Here is a 25,069-nt window from a genome sequence, read left to right as displayed (position 1 = left end):
CATTCATTTGATTAAACAATTAATTAAAGATTAAGTCAGAGTTAATTACAGAAGCCATTAGTGTGTATTGTATGAGTGTATGTGAAAGAGAAAGAGAGAGAGTGAGAGTGTGTGCAAGTGAATGCAAGTATATAAATATTTGTGTGTGTTTCCAATGGCTGCAATGATTCTACTTCAATGGTGCATGTGTTTCTTAATACCCTGCAGACACAGGGATAACAAAACATAAAACAGAAGTGAGTGCTGAGTGGAAGTGGGTGTCTTGCACTCACATATACTAAATGATTTAGTGTCTTTTGGGAGTCTTTTCTTGGCAAACCATCGTTTACAATGATGAGGGTTCCAGTTGATCCAATCAACGGAACAGTCTGCCTGTGAAATTAATGTCCAAGTGGCTGAACACTCCACAGACACGCATACCTTCAATGTATTTCTCAGGGAGATTCAGCGTGACAGAGAACGTGACGAGGCTGGCCCTTTGAAATACAGGTACAACTCATTTTTGCCAGGTGAGTGGACTGCAAAATGATTTAGTGTATGTGAATGCAATAGCCCATTGTTCATTGGAAATTGTGGAACTAATTCTCACAATGAACACAGGTACAGCCGTGTATTTAAGAAGTTCACTTCACAAACACATGATTTCAGGTTCAATCCCACTGCATGGCACATTGGGCAAGTATCATAACACTGAACTGATCACTGCCTTCTGAGTGAAATCCGTAGACAGAGACTGTACAGAAGCTCATTATATCATCATCATCATTATTTTATGTCCGTCTTCCATGTTAGCATGGGTTGTATGATTTGAGGAGTTGACAAATCAGAAAGCTGCACTGAGCTCCATTGTCTTATTCTTTACTTGACTTGAAGTAATAGTTTGTCCTATACATTTACAGGTGTAATAACTTGTCCTGTACTTTTCCAGGTTTATAATCTTAAGAATATTACTTTTCATGCTCACATTTTTCCATGTAATCCATGATTTTTCCAGGCATTGCTGTTGTAAGATAATTAATAATGTGTCAATATAAAACTGCTGCCATACTGGGGCACCACCTTGAAGAATTTTTAATCAAATGAATTGACCCCATTATATATCATCATCATCATCATTGTTTAACATCCGCTTTCCATGCTAGCATGGGTTGGACGATTTGACTGAGGACTGGTGCAACCGGATGGCTACACCAGGCTATATCTTTTACTTGTTTCAGCCATTAGACTGCAGCCATGCCAGGACACTGCCTTGAAGAACTTTTAATCGAATGTATTGGCCCCCGTACTTTACTTTTAAAATCTGGTACTTATTCTATTCCTCTCCTTTCATTGATCCACTAAATTATAGGGATATAAACACACCAGCACCAATTGTCAAGCAATGATGGAGACACAAACACAGACATAAATGCACACACACAATGGGATTCTTCCAGTTTCCATCTACCAAATCTACTCACAAGGCTTTGGTCAGCCCAAGGGGCTCATGCAGTGGGACTAAACCTGGAACCATGTGATTGGGGAATAAGTTTCTTAACACACAGCCACGCCTGCTCTTATATTCCATCATCATCACCATCATTTAACATCATCCACTGTCCATACTGGCATAGGTTGGACAGTTTGACCAGAGCTGGCAAGCTGGAGAGCTGCACTAGGGTCCAGTCTGATTTGGCCTGGTTTCTATGGCCACATGCCCTTCCTAATGCTAACCACTTTACAGAGTGTGCTGGGTGCTTTTACCTGACACTGCACAGGCGCTTTTACATGGCACCACACAGACACTTTTATGTGGCACTGCACATGTGCTTTTACGTGGCACTTCATGGGCGCTTTTACTTATATAAGATGTAATGATGAAATCAAACCCATCAGTGATATTTTGCAATCATTTAATACATACATTTCAGGTTTGCATAATATATAATAAGAATACATCCATTAACATAAATCTTCCTCAGTTAAAACATTTAAACTATGAAAGAATTAATGGAAATACTTCACTACATATCGTTGGCGCAGTAAGTCAGCTATTAAATTAGGATATATATATATATATATATTCAACCAAGCAATTAATTGCAACACCACTGATTTGTCAATTACTGTTTTCCTACATCAGTAGCAATGGATTTAATCTTACCATGAAGCTAGCAATGAGTACATGCAACTGACAAAGCCCAATGAGGCAGAAATGCACATCTAGTATTCACACTGCTACTACAGGACGATTTTCATCCTCTACTGATATATTATTTATGTTTTTAAACATAGTATAACTATAAGAGACATTATCTCCAGACAATTTGCCTTTTCACAATGTATTTGCATTAAATATGATACGCAAATGGATATATATATATATATATATATATATATAATACAAAATAATAAAGATACATCCAAAATAATCCAAGTGGTAAACCAATGTAAAATTCAAAATTGGAATTCCAAAGGTTGAGTTTTTAGCTCTTTTTCTATTTCTCTTTTTCACTCCTCACTATGCCTCTCTCTTTCTTGCTTTTCTTCTGATTCAACACTAATGCATGGAACATTGCAACACTCATTCAATTAAATTGGTAAACTAATGTGCATGTCAAATTTTGTTTTTGTATTGTCTTTATAATGTATGTACATATATGTATGTGTGTGTGTATATATATATATATATATATATATATATATATATATATATATATATGGCACGTAAAAAGCACCCACTACACTCTCTGAGTGGTTGGCGTTAGGAAGGGCATCCAGCTGTAGAAACTCTGCCAAATCAGATTGGAGCCTGGTGTAGCCATCTGGTTTCACCAGTCCTCAGTCAAATCGTCCAACCCATGCTAGCATGGAAAGCAGACGTTAAACGACGATGATGATAATGTATATCAATTCTATATATACACATTAGCAAGTTGCTAAATCATCCAATAATTCGGATGCCGAAAACATAAATACTAATAGAGAAGTAAGTCAGGAAAGAACCAAACCATCAAACAGGCTCAACTGATGAGGCAACAGAAATTGCCAAAACTAACGCCAGTATTAAGAATTCTCGTTCAGCATTTTTTTGGACAATTAAGGTCCCTGTTAGTGTATGTGTTTTCATTCATGTGTATTAACTACAACATTAGAGTGCTTTAGCTCTTACTTCTAGCACAAATATAATTCTCCTTTTTTGTGAGACATTGCGAACTGCTGTTTATATTAATTGTACTGGGTTGGCAACTAAATTCCTGCTGTTTTTTTAAATTTTGGAATTTATTGCGTTTTTAAATTTTGGAATCTATTTTTTGCGAGAATGCTATTTTTGAAACATTTTAGAATTTAGTTTGTATTTTTTTTTTTTCTAGTTAATTTTAGTTTATTTTCAGATCATGAAAATGGAATGTCAAGTTAAGAAAAACAAGCATTTTCGACACCTCCTTCTTTTCGCTTTTAATCAAGGTTCTAAGTCCGCAAAAGCTGCTTATGACATTTGTGTTGTGTATGGAAAGGGTGCCATAGCTGAAAGAATCACTCATGATTGTTATGCCAAGTTCAAAAATGGAAATTTTGACCTCAAAGACGCACCTCATTCTGGCCATCCAGTTGAGTTCGATGAAGTGCTGCCACACCCGCTGTACTGTCCTGATTTGGCACCAACGAATTCCCACCTCTTTCAATCTCTTTCAAATGCTATGCACGGAGTTTCGTTCAATACTGATACGGAATTGAAAGCTTGGTTGGATCAATTTTTCAAGTCGAAATCCGGTGATTATCCGGTGATTTCTACCAACATGGTATTGAAAATCTTGTTGAATGTTGAGAAGAAGTTGTAAACAACAAAGGTGAATACATTATTGATTAATTAGTTTATTTTCTATTAAACCTTTTAAAAATTTTAAATTTTAAAAAAACGGCGGGAACTTAGTATGTTACATATATATATATGTATATATATTATGTTACATATATATATATGTATGTTATATATATATTAGTAATAATAACAAAAATCCTTGGATGGAATTTATAAACATTCAATGCATCACTATGCGCTTTTCAACAATTCACATGTCTCTTAAGATCACAGCCTGTATTTCTGAGATGATTACAGTGTAGTCCATAGTATCTGTGGACATCAAGTTGATTATCTTCCTGGATTCATTTCTTCAGGCGATATAACATTAATAGATGTTTAACAGAGGGATGCCTATCTCTTTTGATCAGTGCGAAGGTTGATTGAGTTATGTGGGTATTTCTGCATGTATTTGGTGGGGAGGCGAGGAAGGTGATGGAAAGAGAGGAAGGAATGATAATTATATGGGGATGGAAGTGTATGTCGTGATGTTAGACTTATTTTGCTATTCAGTCTGCAGATGTTAAGAATGGGTAGCACATTCCTTTGTTCAATTCTGAAGTAAACAAGTCAGATGGTACATCCATTAATATTATGTTATATATTTTATATCATCTATACATATATATATATATATATATATATATATATTTATTTATAAATACTTATATAGACATTATATATACATCATCATCATCATCATCATCGTTTAACGTCCGCTTTCCATGCTAGCATGGGTTGGACGATTTGACTGAGGACTGGTGAAACCGGATGGCAACACCAGGCTCCAATCTAAATTTGGCAGAGTTTCTACAGCTGGATGCCCTTCCTAACGCCAACCACTCAGAGAGTGTAGTAGGTGCTTTTACGTGTCACCTGCACGAAGGCCAGTCAGGCGATACTGGCAACGGCCACGCTCGAAATGGTGTCTTTTATGTGCCACCCGCACAAGCTAGTCCAGGGGCACTGGCAACGATCTCGCTCAAAAATCCTACAGAAGCCAGTCAGGCAGTACTGGCAACGGCCACGCTCAAAATGGTGCATCTTATGTGCCACCCGCACAAGAGCCAGTCCAGGGGCACTGGCAACGATCTTACTTGGCTTGCCGGGTCTTCTCACGCACAGCACATTTCCAAAGGTCTCGGTCAGTAGTCATCGCCTCGGTGAGGCCCAATGTACGAAGGTCTTGCCTCACCACCTCAGCCCAGGTCTTCCTGGGCCTACCTCTTCCACGGGTTCCCTCAACTGTTAGGGTGTGGCACTTAACAGTTGAGGGAACCCGTGGAAGATATATATATAAACATATTACATGTCGTTGTGTAGTAAGAAGCTTACTTCTCAACCACATGGTTCCAGGTTCAGTTCCTTTGTATGGTGCCTTGGGCATGCGTCTTCTACTATAGCCTAGGGCCAACCAGAGTCATGTGAGTGGATGTGGTAGATGGTAACTGAAAGAAGTCTGTCATATATGTGTGTGTGTGTGTTTGGTTCTGTGTTTTCCCACCACTACCACTTGACAACTAGTATTGGTGTGTTTATGTCCCTGTAACTTAGTGGTTCAACAAAAATTAACAATGTAATAAGTAATAGGTTTTTAAAAAATAGGTTTGGGTGGTTTGTTCTACTAAAAACCCTTCAAAGTGGTGCCCCAGCTTGGCCACAGTCAAATGACTGAAACAAATAAATGACAAAAGATATCATATTTATGAGTATACATGTGTCATTTATCTTTTACTTGTTTCTGTCATTGGGTTGTGACCATGCTGGGGCACCACCTTGAATAGTCTTAACTGAACAAATTATTTCTTTTTGGGGTTTTTTAAGCCTGCTACATATTCTATCAGTTCCTTTTAATGAACCACTAAGTTACAGGGAAATAAACATACTGAAACTGGTTGTCATGCAGTGGTGAGAGACAAATACATACACAAATCCACTTTGGTCAACCTGGGGCTATAGTATAAGACACTTACCCAAGGTGCCATACAGTCGGAGAGAATCCTGAACCATATAGTTGGGAACTTATCATATAGTCACACCTGCACACTATATATATATTTATAAACTTGTAAATAAACCCAAAGGCTGTAAATTATGAAGAAGAGCAACACACATAGATCCTTTTTAATAATAACTATAATTATATATTATTTATATAGTAATATATGCTCCATTTAAAGTAACTTAAACCTAAACAATTGACTGATAAAAGATGGGCCAAACCACTGGGAATTGAACACGACAGCAATACTTACATGGCTCCATACACCTAATTCAGCCAAATTCATGAATGGGCTACATGGCTGAATTGGGTGCTTATGGAGCCATGTAAGCATTAATGTCATGTTCAGTTCCCAGTGGTTTGGCCCGTCTTTTTTCAGTCAGTTGTTTAGGTTTAGTTGCATTAAATGAAGCATATATTATTACATAAACTAGCTGACCCTGTGCTGTCACAAATGATGGCTAATTGTAGTATTTTATGTATAAATAAGGTACAAAATAAGGTACATAATAATCACAGATACAAAGATTCACATACTTCCCTTGTACATACACACACACACATACACTCACACAGAGTTGAAACGCTGTTTGATTTTTCTTTTCAGCGTTGAATGTTCACCATCCCACTTCCATTGCGCACACACACACACACATTCACATGACTCCGTTTTATATATACACATATATATTCATGCAGAGTTGAAATGCTGTTTGATTTTTTTTTTTTTCATCATAGAACTTCCATCATCCTACTACCAAGTTTGCCATCACCCCTTCCTTTCTCATTCATATGTTGTGACGGAGAAATACACAAGAGTATTATTGTAGTAGAAGATATGGACGGTAAATCAAATTAATACACTTGTCAATGTTCACACACATTCACATACTTCCCTTGTACATGCACATGCATATATTCAAACAGAGTTGAAATGCTGTTTGATTTTTCTTTTCAGCATTGAACATTTCCATTACACACACACACACACATACCTCCCTTTTACATACACACACATATACTTACACAGAGTTGAGATGTTGATTTTTTTTTTCACCCCTTCCTTCGTTATTCATCTATCATCCTTTCCTTTCTCATTGATATGTTGTGATGGAGAAAAACAGAAGATACACAATGCACTCTTTACCACTTCCTTTCTCTCACTCCCTCTCAGCCAGGGCTATTACTCTCCCTACTTCTTCACTGAATTACTATTTTCTCTCCTCTCCCTTCACTTAAACTACTCTTTCTCCTACTCCGTCCTGCATGATTTTGGACAAATCTATATATATATATATACAAATATATGAAAACATATGTATGTATGTATATATGACTGCCATGTTCTGTTGGCATATAAACATTACTATATAGTATTTGCAAGTGGAGAGAGCTTTCGTCACTAGCTTGTGGTTAACTCACACTAAGAACAGATAACATGGAGAAACGTAGGTCTGTGAGGACCACGTAAGGCCAGAGATGGGAGCAATGACCTCCTTTGAAAATGCTATAAGGACACAGACTGTGTGTCAATAGACAGCTGGGGTTATAACAAAAGTAACATTGTCCTGTATAGGAGTGCCACGTTCTGTTGGCATATAAACATTACTATCCGGTTCTGTTAATGTAGATCTAACACTCAGAGATTTAAAACAAGTTGTTCTCTCTTTCATCATCATCATCATCATCATTGTCGTCGCTTAACGTCCGCCTTCCATGCTAGCATGGGTTGGACGGTTTGACTGAGGACTGGCAAGCCAGAAGGCTACACCAGGCTCCAATCTGATCTGGCAAACTTTCTACAGCTGGATGCCCTTCCTAACGGCAACCACTCCGAGAGTGCAGTGGGTGCTTTTACGTGCCACCAGCATGAGGGCCAGTCAGGTGGTACTGGCAACGACCACTCTCAAAAGGTGTTTTTTACGTGTCACCTGCATGGGAGCCAGTCTGGCGGCACTGGCAACGACCATGCTCGAATGTTTTTTTTCACGTGCCACCAGCACATCAGCCAGTGAGGTGACGCTGGCAATGATCACGCTCGAACGGTGCTTTTTACGTATCACTGGCACGGGAGCCAGTCAGCGGTACTGGCAACGATCACGCTTGGATGGTGCTTTTAACATCCCACTGGCACGAGTGCCAATCAAGCGGTAGTCATCGGCAACGTCTTGTCCAATGAATGAAGAGTACTCATAAGTGGTTATACACATCTGGCATAAGCACGTGTTATGGTCTCACTTGGCTTATACATATATATATAAATACTAATTTTGTTGAAACATTTTTTGGATTAATTATATCTTCATTGAAATTAATTAATTTCGATCTTTAAAAACAAAAACAAACAAAAATGGTTTCTTAGTCTTGAAAAAATTTCTTTTCTTTTTTTCAAATTTTCAAGGGAAACAAATCATTCAGTGAAAATTAAGTTATCTCCCTTACACTTGGATTTTTTTTTTTTCCCATACTGCAGTATTTGAACGAGTTTTGTAATTATAATTAGCGAAGGCAGAGGTGTTGTTTGTCTGTCCGTGTGGGCAAGATATCTCAAGAACCGCAGAATGGATTCGGATGAAATTTTCAGGGATGTTTGGCCTCGTGACTGGCACGAACTGATTAGATTTTGGGGTCGATCCGGTACCAGACAAGGATTCTGGATTACTTTTCCGGTATTTTTACGTAATTTTTGAGAGTGGTCGGGTTCTTCTTTAGTATTCACGTTTGTGAGAGCAGTCGAGTTTATTTCAGATACCCTCATTTTAAAAATCATCTCCGGCTAATCGTTCTAAGGACGTTGGTGTTACCTTGGCAGGGGTTTGCGCTCTCTGAGTGCTCTTGTTTTAATAAGTGTATTTTAGAATTACAATACCATATCTGTTATGTTAGCACCAGATTGCTGTTTTCATTGGAGTTATTATTCCACCAATATTCCTTATTTTTTAAAGGTATATGTGCGAGATGCTTGCCACACCTAAGTTTCCAACGTGGTCAGCCATCTAAGTACTAACTAGGCTTGGTGTTACTTAACTTTAGTGATTGGATGAGAGCCATGCCAGTGTCCCTGGACTGGCTCTTGTGTGGGTGGCACATAAAATACACCATTTTGAGCATGGCCATTGCCAGTGCCGCCTGACTGGCCTTCGTGCCGGTGGCATGTAAAAGCACCCGCTACACTCTCTGAGTGGTTGGCGTTAGGAAGGGCATCCAGCTGTAGAAACTCTGCCAAATCAGATTGGAGCCTGGTGTAACCATCTGGTTTCACCAGTCCTCAGTCAAGTCGTCTGACCCATGCTGGCATGGAGGGCGGACGTTAAACGACGATGATGACGATGATGATGATGGCAGTAAGCATGCATGCATGCATGTATTGTGTACATATGTGTATGCATTTTCTTTATTATTTTATGATTGACGAGATTGCTAGCCAAACAAGTTGATGCTTCATATTCTGTCACTATCAATGAAGCATTCAACATGCTAAAGCCAGTACTAAGTTGAGCACTTCTTGGAGCTGTGGCTTGGAAGGGATGTGTTCCACTAGGCTGATGATTTCTATTTACTTAACACGAAGTTTTGCCCCCAAAATATGAGATTCATCATCATCAGCAGTAAATAGTTTCAGTAAAACAAAAACTTAAACTTATGCTAGTCAAATAATAAAGTGAACTAGTGTGCCAAGAAGCAGATATTGATGGTATTGTAATTCTAAAATACACTTATTAAAACAAGAGCACTCAGAGAGCGCAAACCCCTGCCAAGGTAACACCAACGTCCTTAGAACGATTAGCCGGAGATGATTTTTAAAATGAGGGTATCTGAAATAAACTCGACTGCTCTCACAAACGTGAATACTAAAGAAGAACCCGACCACTCTCAAAAATTACGTAAAAATACCGGAAAAGTTATCCAGAATCCTTGTCTGGTACCGGATCGACCTGAAAATCACATCACTTCAGGATGTAGCTAATTCTTAGATTCTAAATAACATGAAAAACGCATACAACTTCCACTTCCTTCTTGTTTTCCGATCAACACCACTTCAATTCAATAAATGATAATCATCAATTCATAAAATAAATACGAGGTAAAGTTTGCTGTAAAAATAATTCAACAAACTTCAGCCAATCCTTCCTCTCTATAATAGCAACTCACATTTTTCCTCCAAACATCAATCTCATCAAATTCACCAACTTAGAAAGTCCAGAGGTTATGGACACTGCCTCCACAAATCTGTCTCTATTTTCATTTTTTTTTATGTTTTATATAAGGAGTTGTCACAAGTTCGATTTTTGTTTAGGGTTGATTCATCTACCTCATGACGTACTAAGACTTATTTACATTTCTCAGGTTTCATTCACCATTTAACAAACATATAATATGCAAATCGGAATAGGACCTCAAAGCAAGACTTGATTTATAATTGTAAAACAAACAAGGGAGGCTACTTAGTTCTTTAATGACAGGTTACGGTTCACCTCAATTGAAAATATTCCCACCGTATCGCTGATGTTGTAATACTTGTAATTTCTAACTTAGACATAAACTCACAAACTGAGGTAATGATGTATGCTTGCTACATATTTTTCTGACCAAGAACGGAAATCAAACCTGGCAGTATTTCTGTTCAAACTATACATCATCAAAATTTAACTTCCATTTTCCATGCTGGCATGGGCTGGATGGCTTGACAGGAACTTGCAAGGCCAGGGACCACACCAGGTTCCATAGTCTCTTTTGGCTCGGTTTCTACAGATGAATGCCCTTCCTAACACTAACCACTTCACAGAGTGTACTGGGTGTTTTTTTACGTGGCACCATCACCAGAGACTTTATGTGACACCAGCACCAGTGTATTTTATGTGGCACCATCAAAAGAGCTTTTTACGTGACACCAGTATCCACACCAATGCTTTTTAAGAAGCACTTTGGTATTAGGATCTCAATTCTTTGCGCTGGATGGGGCTTCTCGAGTACAGCAATGAGCCATATACCTTGGTCCTCAATCATCTCCTTCTTAAAGTTCAGGGTTTTGAAATCGGTCTTCAATACTTCATCCCATGTCTTCCTGGGTCTCGCTCTTCTACAACTTCCCTCCACTTCAAGAGATCAGCACTTCTCTTTCATCCACATTACAACTGTCCTCTTTCATCCACATGACATGACAAACCAGCTCCTAAATTATTAATCATAGAATTCAAATTGAATGTAACCCTTATTGTTACCTAAGAATTCCTCGCAGATATTCAAATTTGTGCATATATTATCCTATTTAATGGTTTTAAAACATAAATTAACTGCAAACAAATGAGGTTACATGCAGTGTTTGTACAGTAACACTAAATTTCTGTTGGGATACGGAGTTATTTCCCCTTAACTTATGAGCGAAATAACGTTTTAGTATTTCTATTTGTTAATCAGAGTTTTGTATTATACATATATCATATACCTACTTGTTATATTCCAATAAAAAAAAATTATACAACTTCTCTACTTCATTGCAAAGCGGGAAAAAACTGCAGCGAAGCTAAATATTCTAAAATCCCTAACAGTTGAGGGAACCCGTGGAAGAGGTAGGCCCAGGAAGACCTGGGCTGAGGTGGTGAGGCAAGACCTTCGTACATTGGGCCTCACCGAGGCGATGACTACGGACCGAGACCTTTGGAAATGGGCTGTGCGTGAGAAGACCCGGCAAGCCAAGTAAGATCGTTGCCAGTGCCCCTGGACTGGTTCTTGTGCGGGTGGCACATGAGATGCACCATTTTGAGCGTGGCCGTTGCCAGTACCGCCTGACTGGCTCCTGTAGGATTTTCGAGCGAGATCGTTGCCAGTGCCCCTGGACTGGCTTGTGCGGGTGGCACATAAAAGACACCATTTCGAGCGTGGCCGTTTTCGTGCGGGTGACACGTAAAAGCACCCACTACACTCTCTGAGTGGTTGGCGTTAGGAAGGGCATCCAGCTGTAGAAACTCTGCCAAATCAGACTGGAGCCTGGTGTTGCCATCCGGTTTCACCAGTCCTCAGTCAAATCGTCCAACCCATGCTAGCATGGAAAGCGGACGTTAAACGATGATGATGATGATGATGATGCTATAGCACAACTTGGAATTCCACAAACAGAAGTGTTTAAGCACCCCTACACACACACAAACATGTGTGCGTGTATGTGTGTACACCTTAAAACAATACATACTGCTAGCTTTAACTTAGGTAATTAGAAATTATTCATTATCTGTTCAGAGCAAATCTACTGTCCAGCTCATCAAACCACCAAAGTGCGAAACAAAATCAAAGTATTAGGTATTTCAGATGATCTAAATGATATGACTAAGTTTATGGTTAAATAATGTCACCTCAATAACATTTTGTTATGCTGCAAAGAAATTTTGGTATCTTTCTTCACAAAAATAACACAATAAATAAATAAATAAAACCAGCTGAATGTATGCACAATACACAAGTAATATGTACCTACCCCTTCGTATATAAATAAAAACCAATAATTGATTGTAATGAGCAAAAAGAATAAAGCACAACTTAAAGAATATATACGTAACTGTACTTACACCAGTAGTTTATTGTCCTGAAGCTTCATCTCTTTTCTCACATTGCCACGTTTTGGTTCTTTGTCCACACTAAGCGTGCCAAAGGCTATAACTGCTTCAGCAGCAGTTTGGAATGGAATTGAAATGTCACCAAAAAACAATCAAGGAAAAACATCATGCAACGACTGAAATCAAATACTCTAGTGAGTATGTTATTTCTACATGAAAGGTGAAAAACATGATCTGCTCCAAGCGAGGAGAAATCAGAGGTTTTATTTGTATTATTTCTATGTAACACTTTCTGCAAAGTTCACCAACAAACACAAATGTTATCAGACTATAGTAACCTAAGATTTAGGAGTTAAACATGTTGTCATCTTTATTAAAGAGAGGAGAAAAGAGTTGTGCCTTTAAAGCAAAAAAGCTGCAGATGATGATGCCAGATGGACACTGGGCAGTTAGTTAAAAGGTGAAAAATATGTATCCTGTTATAATTATGTCTGCAGAAAGCTCTCAACTGCAAAGTAGTTGATTTAATCTGAAGCCAAATTTAACACCACCATCTGGCAGCCTTTAGTGAAGTTCCCCGTTGCAAGCATCTGAACAATTTTCTTGCCTGAGAATATCAGCATCTTCCTCTCATTCTCTGATCTGAGAGGACCTGCAAAACTTTCATGCACACTGCTTTTCCTGCTGTAAACAAGCCTACCTCTTTTTAAGTAATGTTTATGGACAGAATAATTCCCTACTGAATAGGAGAGTAGTGATCTGAAAAGGTTCAAGCCTTTTCATTAAGAACTCTCAATAATTTTTGTAAAGAAATAGACTTATTTCAGTCTATAATTTCTAAGCATTAAAAAACAATGAACTTTTAAACACATTCTGTGCCTCCCATATCATTCTTGTCAATCATTTAAAAGAATACTCTGAAATATACATGATCCGACACAACTTTTATCATTGGTTTCTGAAATATTTGTGTTTTGTGATGGGTTTCTAGCCAAATACCTAATCTCCCTTCAAGAAAAAGCTATAATCATAACCATAGCATCGCAAACCTGCAATACATTTAAGTTTTATAGCACTATCACTGCTTACAGCAATAAACTACACCATCCTGTGGTATTTAGTTATCAACTATTTCGACTGGGCAGTTAAAGGTCAAGTGTTTTGGCCATGGACACACCACAGAGCCAATAATCAGCAAGGGATTACCACTTCTCTCATTGAATAACACCTTTACCCTGATGAGCCATCTATCTCCTCCATAACAAATACACGTTTTCCTTTTTCCTTTTCCCATAAGCTATTTGCCCTGCAGTAGTGAATCTAAGGTAAATCAATTTAACAGAACCTCAACTGGTAGAATATTTGAAAATAATACAAGCGGCATAAATTAATGTATACAAAGGTTATTTCCCTTTACACATTTTTACTTTTAGCTAGTTAATTTATACTGGCATTCCTTTTATTTATTTATTTTTTTTTTTTTGTAAGTGGGCTTATGTACAAGTTAATACTTTACTAATGTTATTTTCATTTCTCGTGGTTCTGGATATGTATTCTACCAAAGCTGACTTTACTTTTGCGCACTCTGAGAATCAACTACATCCCCTCCTCAAAATCTAGTCTAATAAGGCACTACATTTGCTTTCTACACAATTTTTGCTTTTTATTTAATGTAAAATGTTTTGAGACAGGGTCTGACACGATCTCTTCTTTTATTGAAATAAGTAAATGATTACAATATTGATTTCAAGCTTTGGCACCAGGGCTGTGGAATCTGTTACACAACACCTTTGACTTGGATTCACCAATTCAAAGAAGGCAACATGATCCAAGGGACAGAACAATGACAGAGACCAAGGATATGTAAGAAAAAAGGAGCAAAAGTATGATGGTATACAGTGAGACAAGATGATAATGGACAGAAGGGGAAAGGTATAGATAGGGTGTTCAGGAAGAATTAGTCCAAAGAGGCAATACTATGATGGCAGAGAGTGTAACAGGGTGAAGATAGGTGGTTTAGGAGGGAGTGATGGTAGAGCATACTGGCCACTGCTTCTAGTATATAACATGAATTTTATTATCATCATCAACCCAAGGAGGAATAAACAGCAAAGTAATCTTCAGCAGGATTTGAATTCAGAACATAAAAGAAATGTGCCTATATATTACTGGGCATCAAACTCTGATACTCAACATTTCTGCTAATCCAAAATCTTACTAATGTTTACCAGATTTTTAAAGGATCATAGCAGAATATGGTGAAAGTTTTCTGTGATGGAACAAACAGCTAAAGTGAGTAGCTGCTGCTATCAGAAATGAACAAAATATTGAAAGAACTAGACGATAGTAAAAGAATTGGAGAGTCATGCTCTTGCTGTTATTCAGTTTAGTTCCAATCAAACAGGTCTATGGCCCATAAGTTAATATCAAAACAAGGTGCAACACACAAATGTATTATTTCAGATATATCTAAAGACCATACTGTAGTACTTAAATATAGAGGGTGGTTATCATTTGCCTAACAGTCTTATAGAGTCAGTGATGAAACGAGACAGCTTATATGAAGGGCAGCAAAAAGATAATGTTAATTCAAATGGATGTGATACAACCAGTAAAGCAAGGTGCATCTGAGTCTAGATGATTCTTTAGTTCAGTAGTTCTCAACCATTTTTTTCCTGTGAACCCCTTTGATTACTATTTAACTCTATCGAGAGAAATGGAGGTAGTATGCTCCATTGGATGCTCCGTTGGGTGTGCAACATCAGTGTCCATGTACGACAAAGTGCAAACGTACTGAGAGAAAAGTTGGACATAAGATGAATCAAATGTAGCATGCAAGAGAGAAGACTACGTTGGTTTGGACATGTGATGCATATGAATGAGGACAGCTGCATAAAGAAGTGCCCATCACTGGAAGTAGATGGTACCCGCAGAAGAGGGAAACTCAGAAAGACATGGGATGAAGTGGTAAGGACCAATCTCAGGATGTTGGACCTCACGGAGGAAATGACAATGGACCAAGATGTCTAGCAATATGAAGTTCTTAAGACTCGCACATATCAACAAAACTGAGTTCTAGAAGCACTGTGTGTCCCACCCACACTTAACAAAATTTCTGACACACTCTACCACAACAAACCAAACTGCATCTCTTCTCTTCCTCCCATTTCCACTTCATTCACTATGCTTACCTCCCACTCCCCAATCCTGTCCTCTTGGCTGTGCAACTATATCATTGCTCTCCCCTCTCTAGCTTCCGACCTGTGTGTTCCACTCATGCCCTGTCTCACTGCATAATTATATTTGCTCGGCACTTTGCCACTATCTCTATCCTGCTGTCTCCCACTCTCTTTCACCTCATGCACTTCCCTCAGATTGGGTAACCATGTATTTCCTTTGCAGCAGTACACCTGTTTCTGTCTTCATTCCTGATCTCTCTCTCTCTCTCTCTCTGGCCAAGTAGCCTTGTACCTCCTCTACAGCAAGACACCTATTTCTGTTTCGCTGCTTCACTATAACCTTCCGTCATCCAACACAAGATCACCTCCTCCAATGTTCCCTCCCCTCACAAAAGAGTTTTTTTGTTTTTTTTATCTTGCAAGTCCTTGGTGACTATGTCAGTGTTTTGCCACATAAAAAGGACTAAGTCCACTCTGTTGAGTGGTTGGTGCTAGGAAGGGCATCCAGCCATAAAAATCCTGCCAAAACAGTTACGGAAGTCTAGTGCAGCCTTCTGCCAGGCTGGCTCTTGTCAAACCATCCCACCCATGCCAGTATGGAAGACAGACATTAAACGATGATGATGATGATGATGATGATGAACCCCCAGAGCCATTTGATTTTTTTTAAGAAAATCTCATACTCATATAATTAAACAATATTAGCAATTGTATCTTTTTTTTAATTGTTAAAACACTTAGGGTTATGCAGAAGTGTAACCGATTTATTGCTCATAAATTTCAACAACTAATTCTTATATGGAGCTCCAAAGGTCATATGAAGCCCAGTTGAGAACCACCTGTTGCTTCTTGCAACTTACACTAAATTATCTTTTGCTATTCTTTTGTTGATATCTTTTATTGTTTTGCGTATATTATTGTTTCTTTTAATTGGAAATTCTTTCTATCATGTAATAACAATGAAATGAAACAGTTTCATGTTAGAAACACTGAAGCTAGCAGAGTTATGTACCTTGTTTCCTGGTACACCACAATACGTTAAATAACAACAACGTTAGAAGTAATGACCGGGTAGTCAATAATTCAACACTATACTCGCAGTAATTTAACTTTATGTAGGCAATGAAATAAAAGTTGAACCTACGTGTCATCTATCAACGAAAATTAAATCAAACAATGAAGCTGCTAAATGATCGACCTGTTATCAAACGGAGCCACCAGATCCACTCTCAAATCATATCCAACCGTTCTAATATAAAAGAAAAACATAAGATAACGTAATCCTAGTTACACAATGCCCGAGAAATAGACGGGATAGCCACAGTTGGAACATTTTAAATCAGTTATGTCGGCTGACCGGAGACTAGATAACTTAAGCGGGTAGAGTTATGTACCTTACTTAATGGGCTATGCGTCCAACACTAATAACAGCATAAAAATTTCTCTTCGTGTAGCCTATGAAGAATTACCAAATTTACAATCTGTTTATAAAATCTATTTACATCAGCAACTGTACAAACAATACTATCTCTTTCAGGTTCTACTTATCTATAAAGATAATTATTCTGATAATCAGTAAAAGCAAAAAAGTCAGACTACTTTTTTATGTACTTATCGCTTGGTTTTTTTTTTTTTCCTTCGTTACTTATAATTTTTATATCTAAATTACAAATTACAACAAGAAAAGCTATTTTTATGAGATACTATTAGATACTGATGCTACTATTTGTTTATCAAACATGTAAAGGAAGATAATGCACAATGAATGCAGATGTTGCTACTGTTACCACAACTACTACTACTGCTGCTGCTGCTGTTGCCATATCAAATTTTTTAGGGTAGCAACCACTAAAAAGAAAGTCTTACAGGTCGAATTCTCACCCTGATTTTTACTCTCAGTTTCACTCATTTATCTCCAATATCTCTAAAGTCTTTCTGAAAAAACAAAAAGACAATCATAAATTCCCTTCATTCCTTTTCTAAAAATCTGTTTTTATGGTTATAAAATGAGTTACATAATCTATTGGGTTGTTACAATATCACCAAGACTTTGCCTTCAGTTATTGTATTTAGGACAAATCAGCTTGGCAGAGACAGTGCAAGGTGGAGCAATGAATAAACTGAAATAGCAGGACATAAACTGTTGACTTATCAGCTAGTTGTCTTATAGCCTAGAAACCTGTTTAAGTGTACTCTCTATGCCCATATAAGAGAATCTTATTGTTGTTTGTTATTCTCCAGTGGTATCATCACCATCATCATCATCTTTTAACGTCAGTCTATGTTCCATGCTGGCATGATTTGGACATGATGGGCCCAAGGACTGCATCTTGTTCCAGTGTCTGCTTTGGCTGGATGCTCTTCCTTATGCTAACCACTTTACAGTGTATACTAGGTGTTTGCTTCATGCCACCAGCACTAGTGAGGCTACCATGCAGTTTGAAAGAGGATGAGTCTCAAGTTACAGCCTAAAGGGACCTAATTGAGAAAGACTTGAAAGTTAACATAAGATTATGATCATGTAAAGTAAATAAAGCAAATAATCTAGAATCCTTGTCCAGTACTGGATCAATCCCAAAATCTAATCAATTTGTGCCAGTTATAAGGCCAAACATCCCTGAAAGTTTCATCTGAATCCATCTAGCGGTTCTTGAGATATCCTGTCCACGGACAAATAAACAAACAAACAAATGCGACTGGAAACAATACCTCTACCTTTGCTAAGGCGGAGGTAATAAAGAATTTAATGAGGATAGAAATCTTTTCTGCAACAAGCACAAGGCTTGAAATTTTGTGGGGAGGAAATTAGTGAATTACATCAACCCCAGTACTTCACTGGTACTTATTTTATTGACTCTGAAAAGATGAAAGGCAATGTTGACAGACTAAATGATGCTAAGCATTTTTATCCAGTGTGCTAATGACTCTGCCAACTCACCCCCTTCAATAAGGAAATAAATACAAATTAATCTAGTATTAACGCAAAAAAAAAGGATACGCTGTCAACCAGTTGCTAGGCAACTGTGTGTTTATAATAGTGACCTCCTCATCTTCCTCACCATCATCCATTTCTTCAAAACTGTCATCTTTAGCATCATTAGACATATTGAATCTGTAATTATAAAAGGAATAAGATGGCTTAAAGTAAATACCCAGAATGAATCCGTTTATTGGGTTTGGGGAGGATGGGATTTCATTGTTGATCCCTCTCCGGTTCTGATACAAAATCTTTTTGTTTAAGTGTTCATACTTAAAACCTCTTATCGCAATTTTAGGTTATATTATGTTCCAAACATCAGCTTAAACTAAATTGAAATAAAAAGAAAAGGGGGTAACAAAAGGGCTAAAAGTAAAATTACCACAATCACCACCATCATCATTACAAGGAGTAGGAGCTGGCAGGGGTCTTGAATAGATGTATTTTTTGGTAGAATTGCATTTTACATGTTTCACTTTGTAGCATCAAACATTACAAATGGTAAAAATGGCACAAAACATTGCCCAGATTTGAGAAAAAAACAGTCCTGGAAATACTTTGTACTAAGAAGGGGACATGTATCTTGAGGGTAATGTATCTTAACCCTTTAGCATTTAAACTGGCTGCTTCCAGCCCAAGTATTCAACCTGTTTTATGTTCAAACCATCCAGATCTGGCCTCTCACACCTACCCTACAATGTCGTTCTAAAAATATACAACCCCATCATCAAAGTTTCTAAGCTATAAGATAATGTTTGATTAATTTTTAAACAATGTGAATAAATAAGCATTACATTTGACAGAGTAATCTGAATGCTAAAGGGTTAAGGCCAAATGTGGCACATTCCATTCATGTCATCTAAATATGATTGATAGTAGTAAAAGTAGTTGATGTGGTATGTATGACTTAGTCCTCATTCTAAACCGCGATCCTATGACCGCAAGTCCGCTGACCTAACCACTGGGCCATTGCGCCTCCACACCACAAATGAACAAAATACTAAAAGAATTGGAGAGTCTGCTAGCGCTGTCATTGTGTAGCTCCAATTTAGTTCCAATCAAGCAGGTCTGTGGCCCATAGTTTAATATCAAAACAAGGTGCAAGACACAAATGTATTACTTCAGATATATCTAAGGACCGTACTGTAGTTGTAGGGTTGTATCATTTGCCTAAGAGTTTTATAGAGTCACTTTAAAACAGAAACAAGGGCAGTTTAAGAAAGACCTTGTAACAAAGATGTTGCTAAGTGTCTGCTAGACAAAAGCATGTCTTACTGATAGTTCAATTCAAGAAAGTAAATAATTTCTGCTTCAGTCTTGAGTAATTAGCATACTCCTTTACTTGTTTCAGTCATTTGAAAGCGGCCATGCTAGAGCACTGTCTTTAGTCGAGCAAATCAACCCCAGGACTTATTCTTTGTAAGCCTAGTACTTATTCTATCAGTTTATTTTGCCGAACCGCTAAGTTACAGGGACGTAAACACACCAGCATCGGTTGTCAAGCAAAGTTGGGGGGGACAAACACAGACACACAAACATATACACACATACATATATATACATATATACGACAGGCTTCTTTCAGTTTCCGTCTACCAAATCCACTCACAAGGCTTTGGTCGGCCCGAGGCTATAGTAGAAGACACTTGCCCAAGGTGCCACACGGTGGGACTGAACCCAGAACCATGTAGTTGGTAAGCAAGCTACTTACCACACAGCCACTCTTGCAAAGGGTAATGTTTAAAAAAAATGACAAAAAAACCTGTTGATTCTAGTTTAATTAAAACAGTTGAAGGTCAAGTCAGTAGTACACACTGTTATACCTATGGCTAAGACTTAGTTAACATACTAGGTACAGGTGAAAATGTTTTGTTGTAGGTTCAGTTTCACAGCATGGCACCTTGGGGACTATAGTCTTGGGTCAACCAAAGCCTTGTGAGTGGATTTGGTAGATGGAAACTGAAAGAAGCCCATCATGTGTGTCTGTGTTTGTACCACACACACTGCTTGACAACCGGTGTTGGTGTGTTTATGTCACCATAACTTAAAGGTTTAGCAAAATAGACCAAGAGAATAAGTAGCTGGCATCAATTCATTCAATCAAAAATCTTTCAAGGTGGTGCCCCAGCATGGCCGCAGTCTAATGACTGAAACAAATAAAAGATTCTGTGCTGATTTCAAATACTCCCATATACCACTGTTTGAAGAAAGATGAACTCCACTAAACTACTGAATGGAATAACCAATAAGGTTTCAGACTACAAAATCATAGATCTTGTTTACTTCAATTCAAGAAATCTTAAAATAAAAGAACGCAATTTTGACCTCATGCTTCAGTAGTTAGCATAGGAAAACAATAGTAAAAATGAAAAGCTATAGACTATCAATTAGCACATCCAAGTTAGATTGCATGTGCTAATTGATATTTGTTACAAAGGCTAATTCTGGTGCTAATAGCTAAACTATAGACTCTATTTTAATGGAAACAATTGATGGCCAAATCACTAGGACACACTGCATTTTGTTGTTTCAGTAAACAAGCTACATAATTCTGTGTACCTCAATTTACATATCTATTAGAAAGAAGATTCAAGACAAGTATATTTCCCAGAGGGGGAATGTATTTCTTCTAGCTTAGTGCTTAAAAGGACCTTGGAAACATTTATTGCTGCTACTGCTACTACTAGAAAATTATATCGCTTAGAAAGCACTCTATCTTGAATATAGCACACTCTCTTAGTGTTTCTAAGATAGGATGTGAACAAGACACTGAAACATCTATACATTATTTAGAGGCACATTGTTAGGTATAAGATAGAAAGGGTTTAATCATGATGTGTCAAACTAACTAAAAGTTGAGAAGTGTCCATCCTGTGACGAAGCTATATATTACAATTCTATAACTTATTCAAAAAATAAAAATTAAATAGCTTTGGTAAATTCAGTTTGATACGTTATCACCAGCACCATCATTTTCACATCCATGTTTTCTATGCACACATGGATTGGGTAGATATGCAGTAAGTCATACAACTGCTCAGCTTAATCCTGTATCAGTTGACACTGGTTCTTAACCTGGGTGGTAGCATCTCCTTGGAGGCATTATGAGTTTTCAAGGGAACAGTAAATGTCAAGGGAGCGCAGGTGTTTATTTCTTAGAAATAAAATATTTATATCAGGTATAATACTTATATTTTAAACACATTTTACAAAAGAAATTGTCAATTTTAGAAAATGAGTAGCATACTGTGTTATCAATAAGCAGAAAACTTCTTAAATAAATCTAACAAGGGAGATCTTAGACTACAAAAATATTTAAAAGACAATACTGGACGGATAATAAACCCGTGCAAAATGAGATCTACAACCCTAAGACCTGAGCAAACTACATCTTCCCATGTTATTAAAGGAATACTGTTTAATTATCATTGTAACAACACTTATGCAAATCACCATCTTATCAATTAACCAGCTAGCCTCTACATCAATAGTCAGCCTACTAGGAATGATAATCAAATTTTCCTCTCATTACACTATTTTTTATAAAACAAAAAAGGAAAAGGCATATTGGATAATGAGGTTCTAGATGCAATGTGTCTGTATAAAAGATGAGATGATTGTAGCTGTTCCACCTTTGATTACTGTCCAGTCTTGTGCCAGCTCCATTCAGGCACTCCTGTCACTTGTCTCTCATCCTCTTATCACCATATTGTGTGCAACTCCCCAGGCTCTGCACTAAACATTCCATCCAGTACTTCCACCCCGGATGTCATCCCTCTAGAACCTCCTTATATCTTTCCTGTAGATGTAAACTTGAAGCAACTTAAGCAAAATGTTAGTAACATTTATCTCATCAAATCTGTCTTATAAGCACTGCCCTTTCCTCTAGACCCAACATGAAAACCAAAATAATAATGGCACAGGACTAAACAACAATTGAGATTATATATATCTATTATGTATTCATTCAATGTTGACTTTAAAGAAAATTAGGTTTCGCTACATAATTCTCACTTGGAGTTTGTAAAATAAAATAAAATAAAAATGTCTTGTATAGTGTGAGCTACATGCGATCCCACTAGTGCTGGTGCTGCGAGCAAAAGTAACCGGTACTCTTTGAGAAGTTGTTGGCATAAGGAAGGGTATCAGGATGCAGAAACCATGCCAAAGCAGACAATGGAGCATAACACGGTCCTCCTTTCTGTCAGAGCCTATCAAGCTACCAAAAGCATGACAAGGAAAACAAATGGAGAAATATGATTGTGATGTGTATATCCAATGTGTGTGTGTATACATGTGTGTATATGTATATATATATAATCAGAAATATATCTGAGTATGTATGTGCGTTTCTGAACTGTTTATAAATAACATCCCATATCTTAACCTGTCTATTGATTTTGATTGTGTGCTTATTTGGATATATATAAATAAAATATGCGTGCATATGTGGTTTATGTAGACATTTGTTTTGACCCAAGTTAGATCTGATTTAGCAGACTCTATAATTAAACGATTGCCAGGTTTTGACAATCCTGGGATGGAGAAGGGGGTGTTTTTTGTTGTTGTTTTAGGTACGGTGCACAAAAATCACATATTCCAAGGAGTAATTTCCTATAAAGGATGATATTATTTGCAGATTTAGTTGCTATTTCTAGCAACTGAAAGCCTGCATAGATGCTCGTTTATCAGCTTGAGTACATTTGCATGTTTGAAAATGTGATGGGGAAAGTTCTTTGAACATTTGGTGCCCAAAACTAACGCGCCATAATCAATACACAATGCCTTGTGTGGGTATTGATTTCTTAGACACAAGGATATTTGTTAAAGACATCGAACCCAGATATATCGGCATAACTAATGCCGATATATCATTAGGTTATCGAAGTCAAAGTTGACCCCTGAGTTAGAACTTGAAGCCGACAACAAACTAAAGACTGTAACGCATCCAATACAACTTATCGTTTCTCCTAACTCGCTAATAGTCCGTAACTGTATGTAAATAAACTGATTCTGAGATAAAGAATAGTCAAGATGAGGGAGGGAATGAGGTTACGAAAACAGAAGACATGCTACAACTATTGATAGTAGTAGTCACTAAGATACTCTACGAGATGTAGTTGAATAGCAATGATTAGCGATAGCCAACCACTTGGTTCTGGGTGCAGTTCCACACCGTGGCACCTTAGGCGTCTTCTACTATAGCCTCGGGCTGACCAAAGCTTTTGGTAGACGGAAACTGAAAGAAGCCCATCGTATGTGTGCGTCACCACCACCGCTTGACAACTGGTGTTTACTCCACGTAAACCAGCGGTTCGGTAAAACGGACCGATAGAATAAATAACAGGCTTTAAAAAAAATAAGATACATTCTACTAGAAATTCAAGGTGGTGCCCCAGCATTGTCACAGTCTAATGACTGGAAAAAGTAAAAGAATAATTTTAAAATGTAATATTTCAAAAGCTTAGACGAATTGGTGTGTATAGACAACTAAGTTAATTAACCACCAAAATTTGTTGTTGAGACTATACATCGTGAATTTTATTTAGTTTTCCCACTTCCGATTTGTTGGACTTTTCTCCCTCGATTCTGTGTATGCATACAAACACACACATATATAATTAACTTGTATACAGTACATCCGGAATAGGAATTCATATCCTAACCCACTCAGCTGTGCACAACAGTCGTAAAATTTCTTCTAAAGCTTTTCCTATTTAAAATAGTTTTCATTTGTCCGTATGAAATGAACTTTCAGAACTACATGTGTACCAAAGAAATTAGACTGACTGGTTTCTACGAATACAATTTCTTTCACATTAAACCTAAAATAATAGAAAGTACAGAACGTGATTGTGGAATGCCTAATCCTTAAAAAGCAGTAATTTAAACCCTTGAAGCTATATAACATTTGGTTTAAAACAAGCAAAAATACACAGATTAATGTTATTGTCAACTGTAAACATATTAACTAAGCAAGTAACGCGCAATTCTTATAAACTTGTGTTTAATCAAATATCCAATGTTACAAATAAACTATTTTGTAAGTGTAAAACTATCAAGGATATATGAACTAATTCAGTAAAAATGCTTACATTAAGAATAAGTAACCTGTAAAACTGAATTAGATAACTTTTCTCGAATACCAAACACGAAAAGTGAACGATAACAACAAAGATCTCACCCACGTGTGGGACTAATTGCAAAAAACATCCGTTTCCGGTATCACAACAACGCATGCCGGTTTTCTAAACTAAAAATTAGAAAAGGAGACCACTTCCTGTGAGTCAGACAGCTGCTTATTGATTTATATGGATGCACCTACATGCTTTATTTGATCCTGACAAAAATCCAGTTTCTTATCTTGTTTTGGATTTTTTTTCATTTTGTGTATCATTTCTCTTATTGATAGCAGCTATATTTTTCTTTAATATTCAGTCGTTCTGAAATTAGTAAATACTTTAACGTTAAGTCAAAACTCGGACTGAATAAAATACTAAAAAGAAGATAACCTTTCGT

The 25,069-nt window shown here is 37.4% G+C and overlaps 1 protein-coding gene across 4 annotated transcripts in view; it reads right to left on the bottom strand.

Annotated features, from left to right (window-relative positions):
* Positions 1-24,841, bottom strand: part of LOC106870687 (EKC/KEOPS complex subunit Lage3) — a 215,126-nt gene extending 190,285 nt beyond the window's left edge. For 2 of the 4 annotated variants that reach the window (XM_089352034.1, XM_089352049.1), the window contains exons 1-3: positions 24,735-24,841; positions 18,572-18,685; positions 12,407-12,535 (exon numbers count right to left, since the gene is read on the bottom strand). In XM_089352034.1, coding sequence (XP_089208160.1) covers positions 12,407-12,535; positions 18,572-18,685; positions 24,735-24,763 — 272 coding nt within the window. In that variant the 5' untranslated portion in view covers positions 24,764-24,841. Of the gene's footprint in view, positions 1-12,406; positions 12,536-18,571; positions 18,686-24,645 lie in introns of all 4 variants that reach the window. The other 2 variants (XM_089352046.1, XM_089352043.1) reach the window with 2 other exon arrangements.
* Positions 24,842-25,069: the final 228 nt, after the last annotated feature.

Source organism: Octopus bimaculoides, chromosome 1 (genome assembly GCF_046866305.1).
Source record: "Octopus bimaculoides isolate indiv1 chromosome 1, ASM4686630v1, whole genome shotgun sequence".
NCBI lineage: Eukaryota > Metazoa > Mollusca > Cephalopoda > Octopoda > Octopodidae > Octopus > Octopus bimaculoides.
Note: the sequence above shows the minus strand (reverse complement) of the source record. Positions and strands in the feature narration are given on the sequence as shown.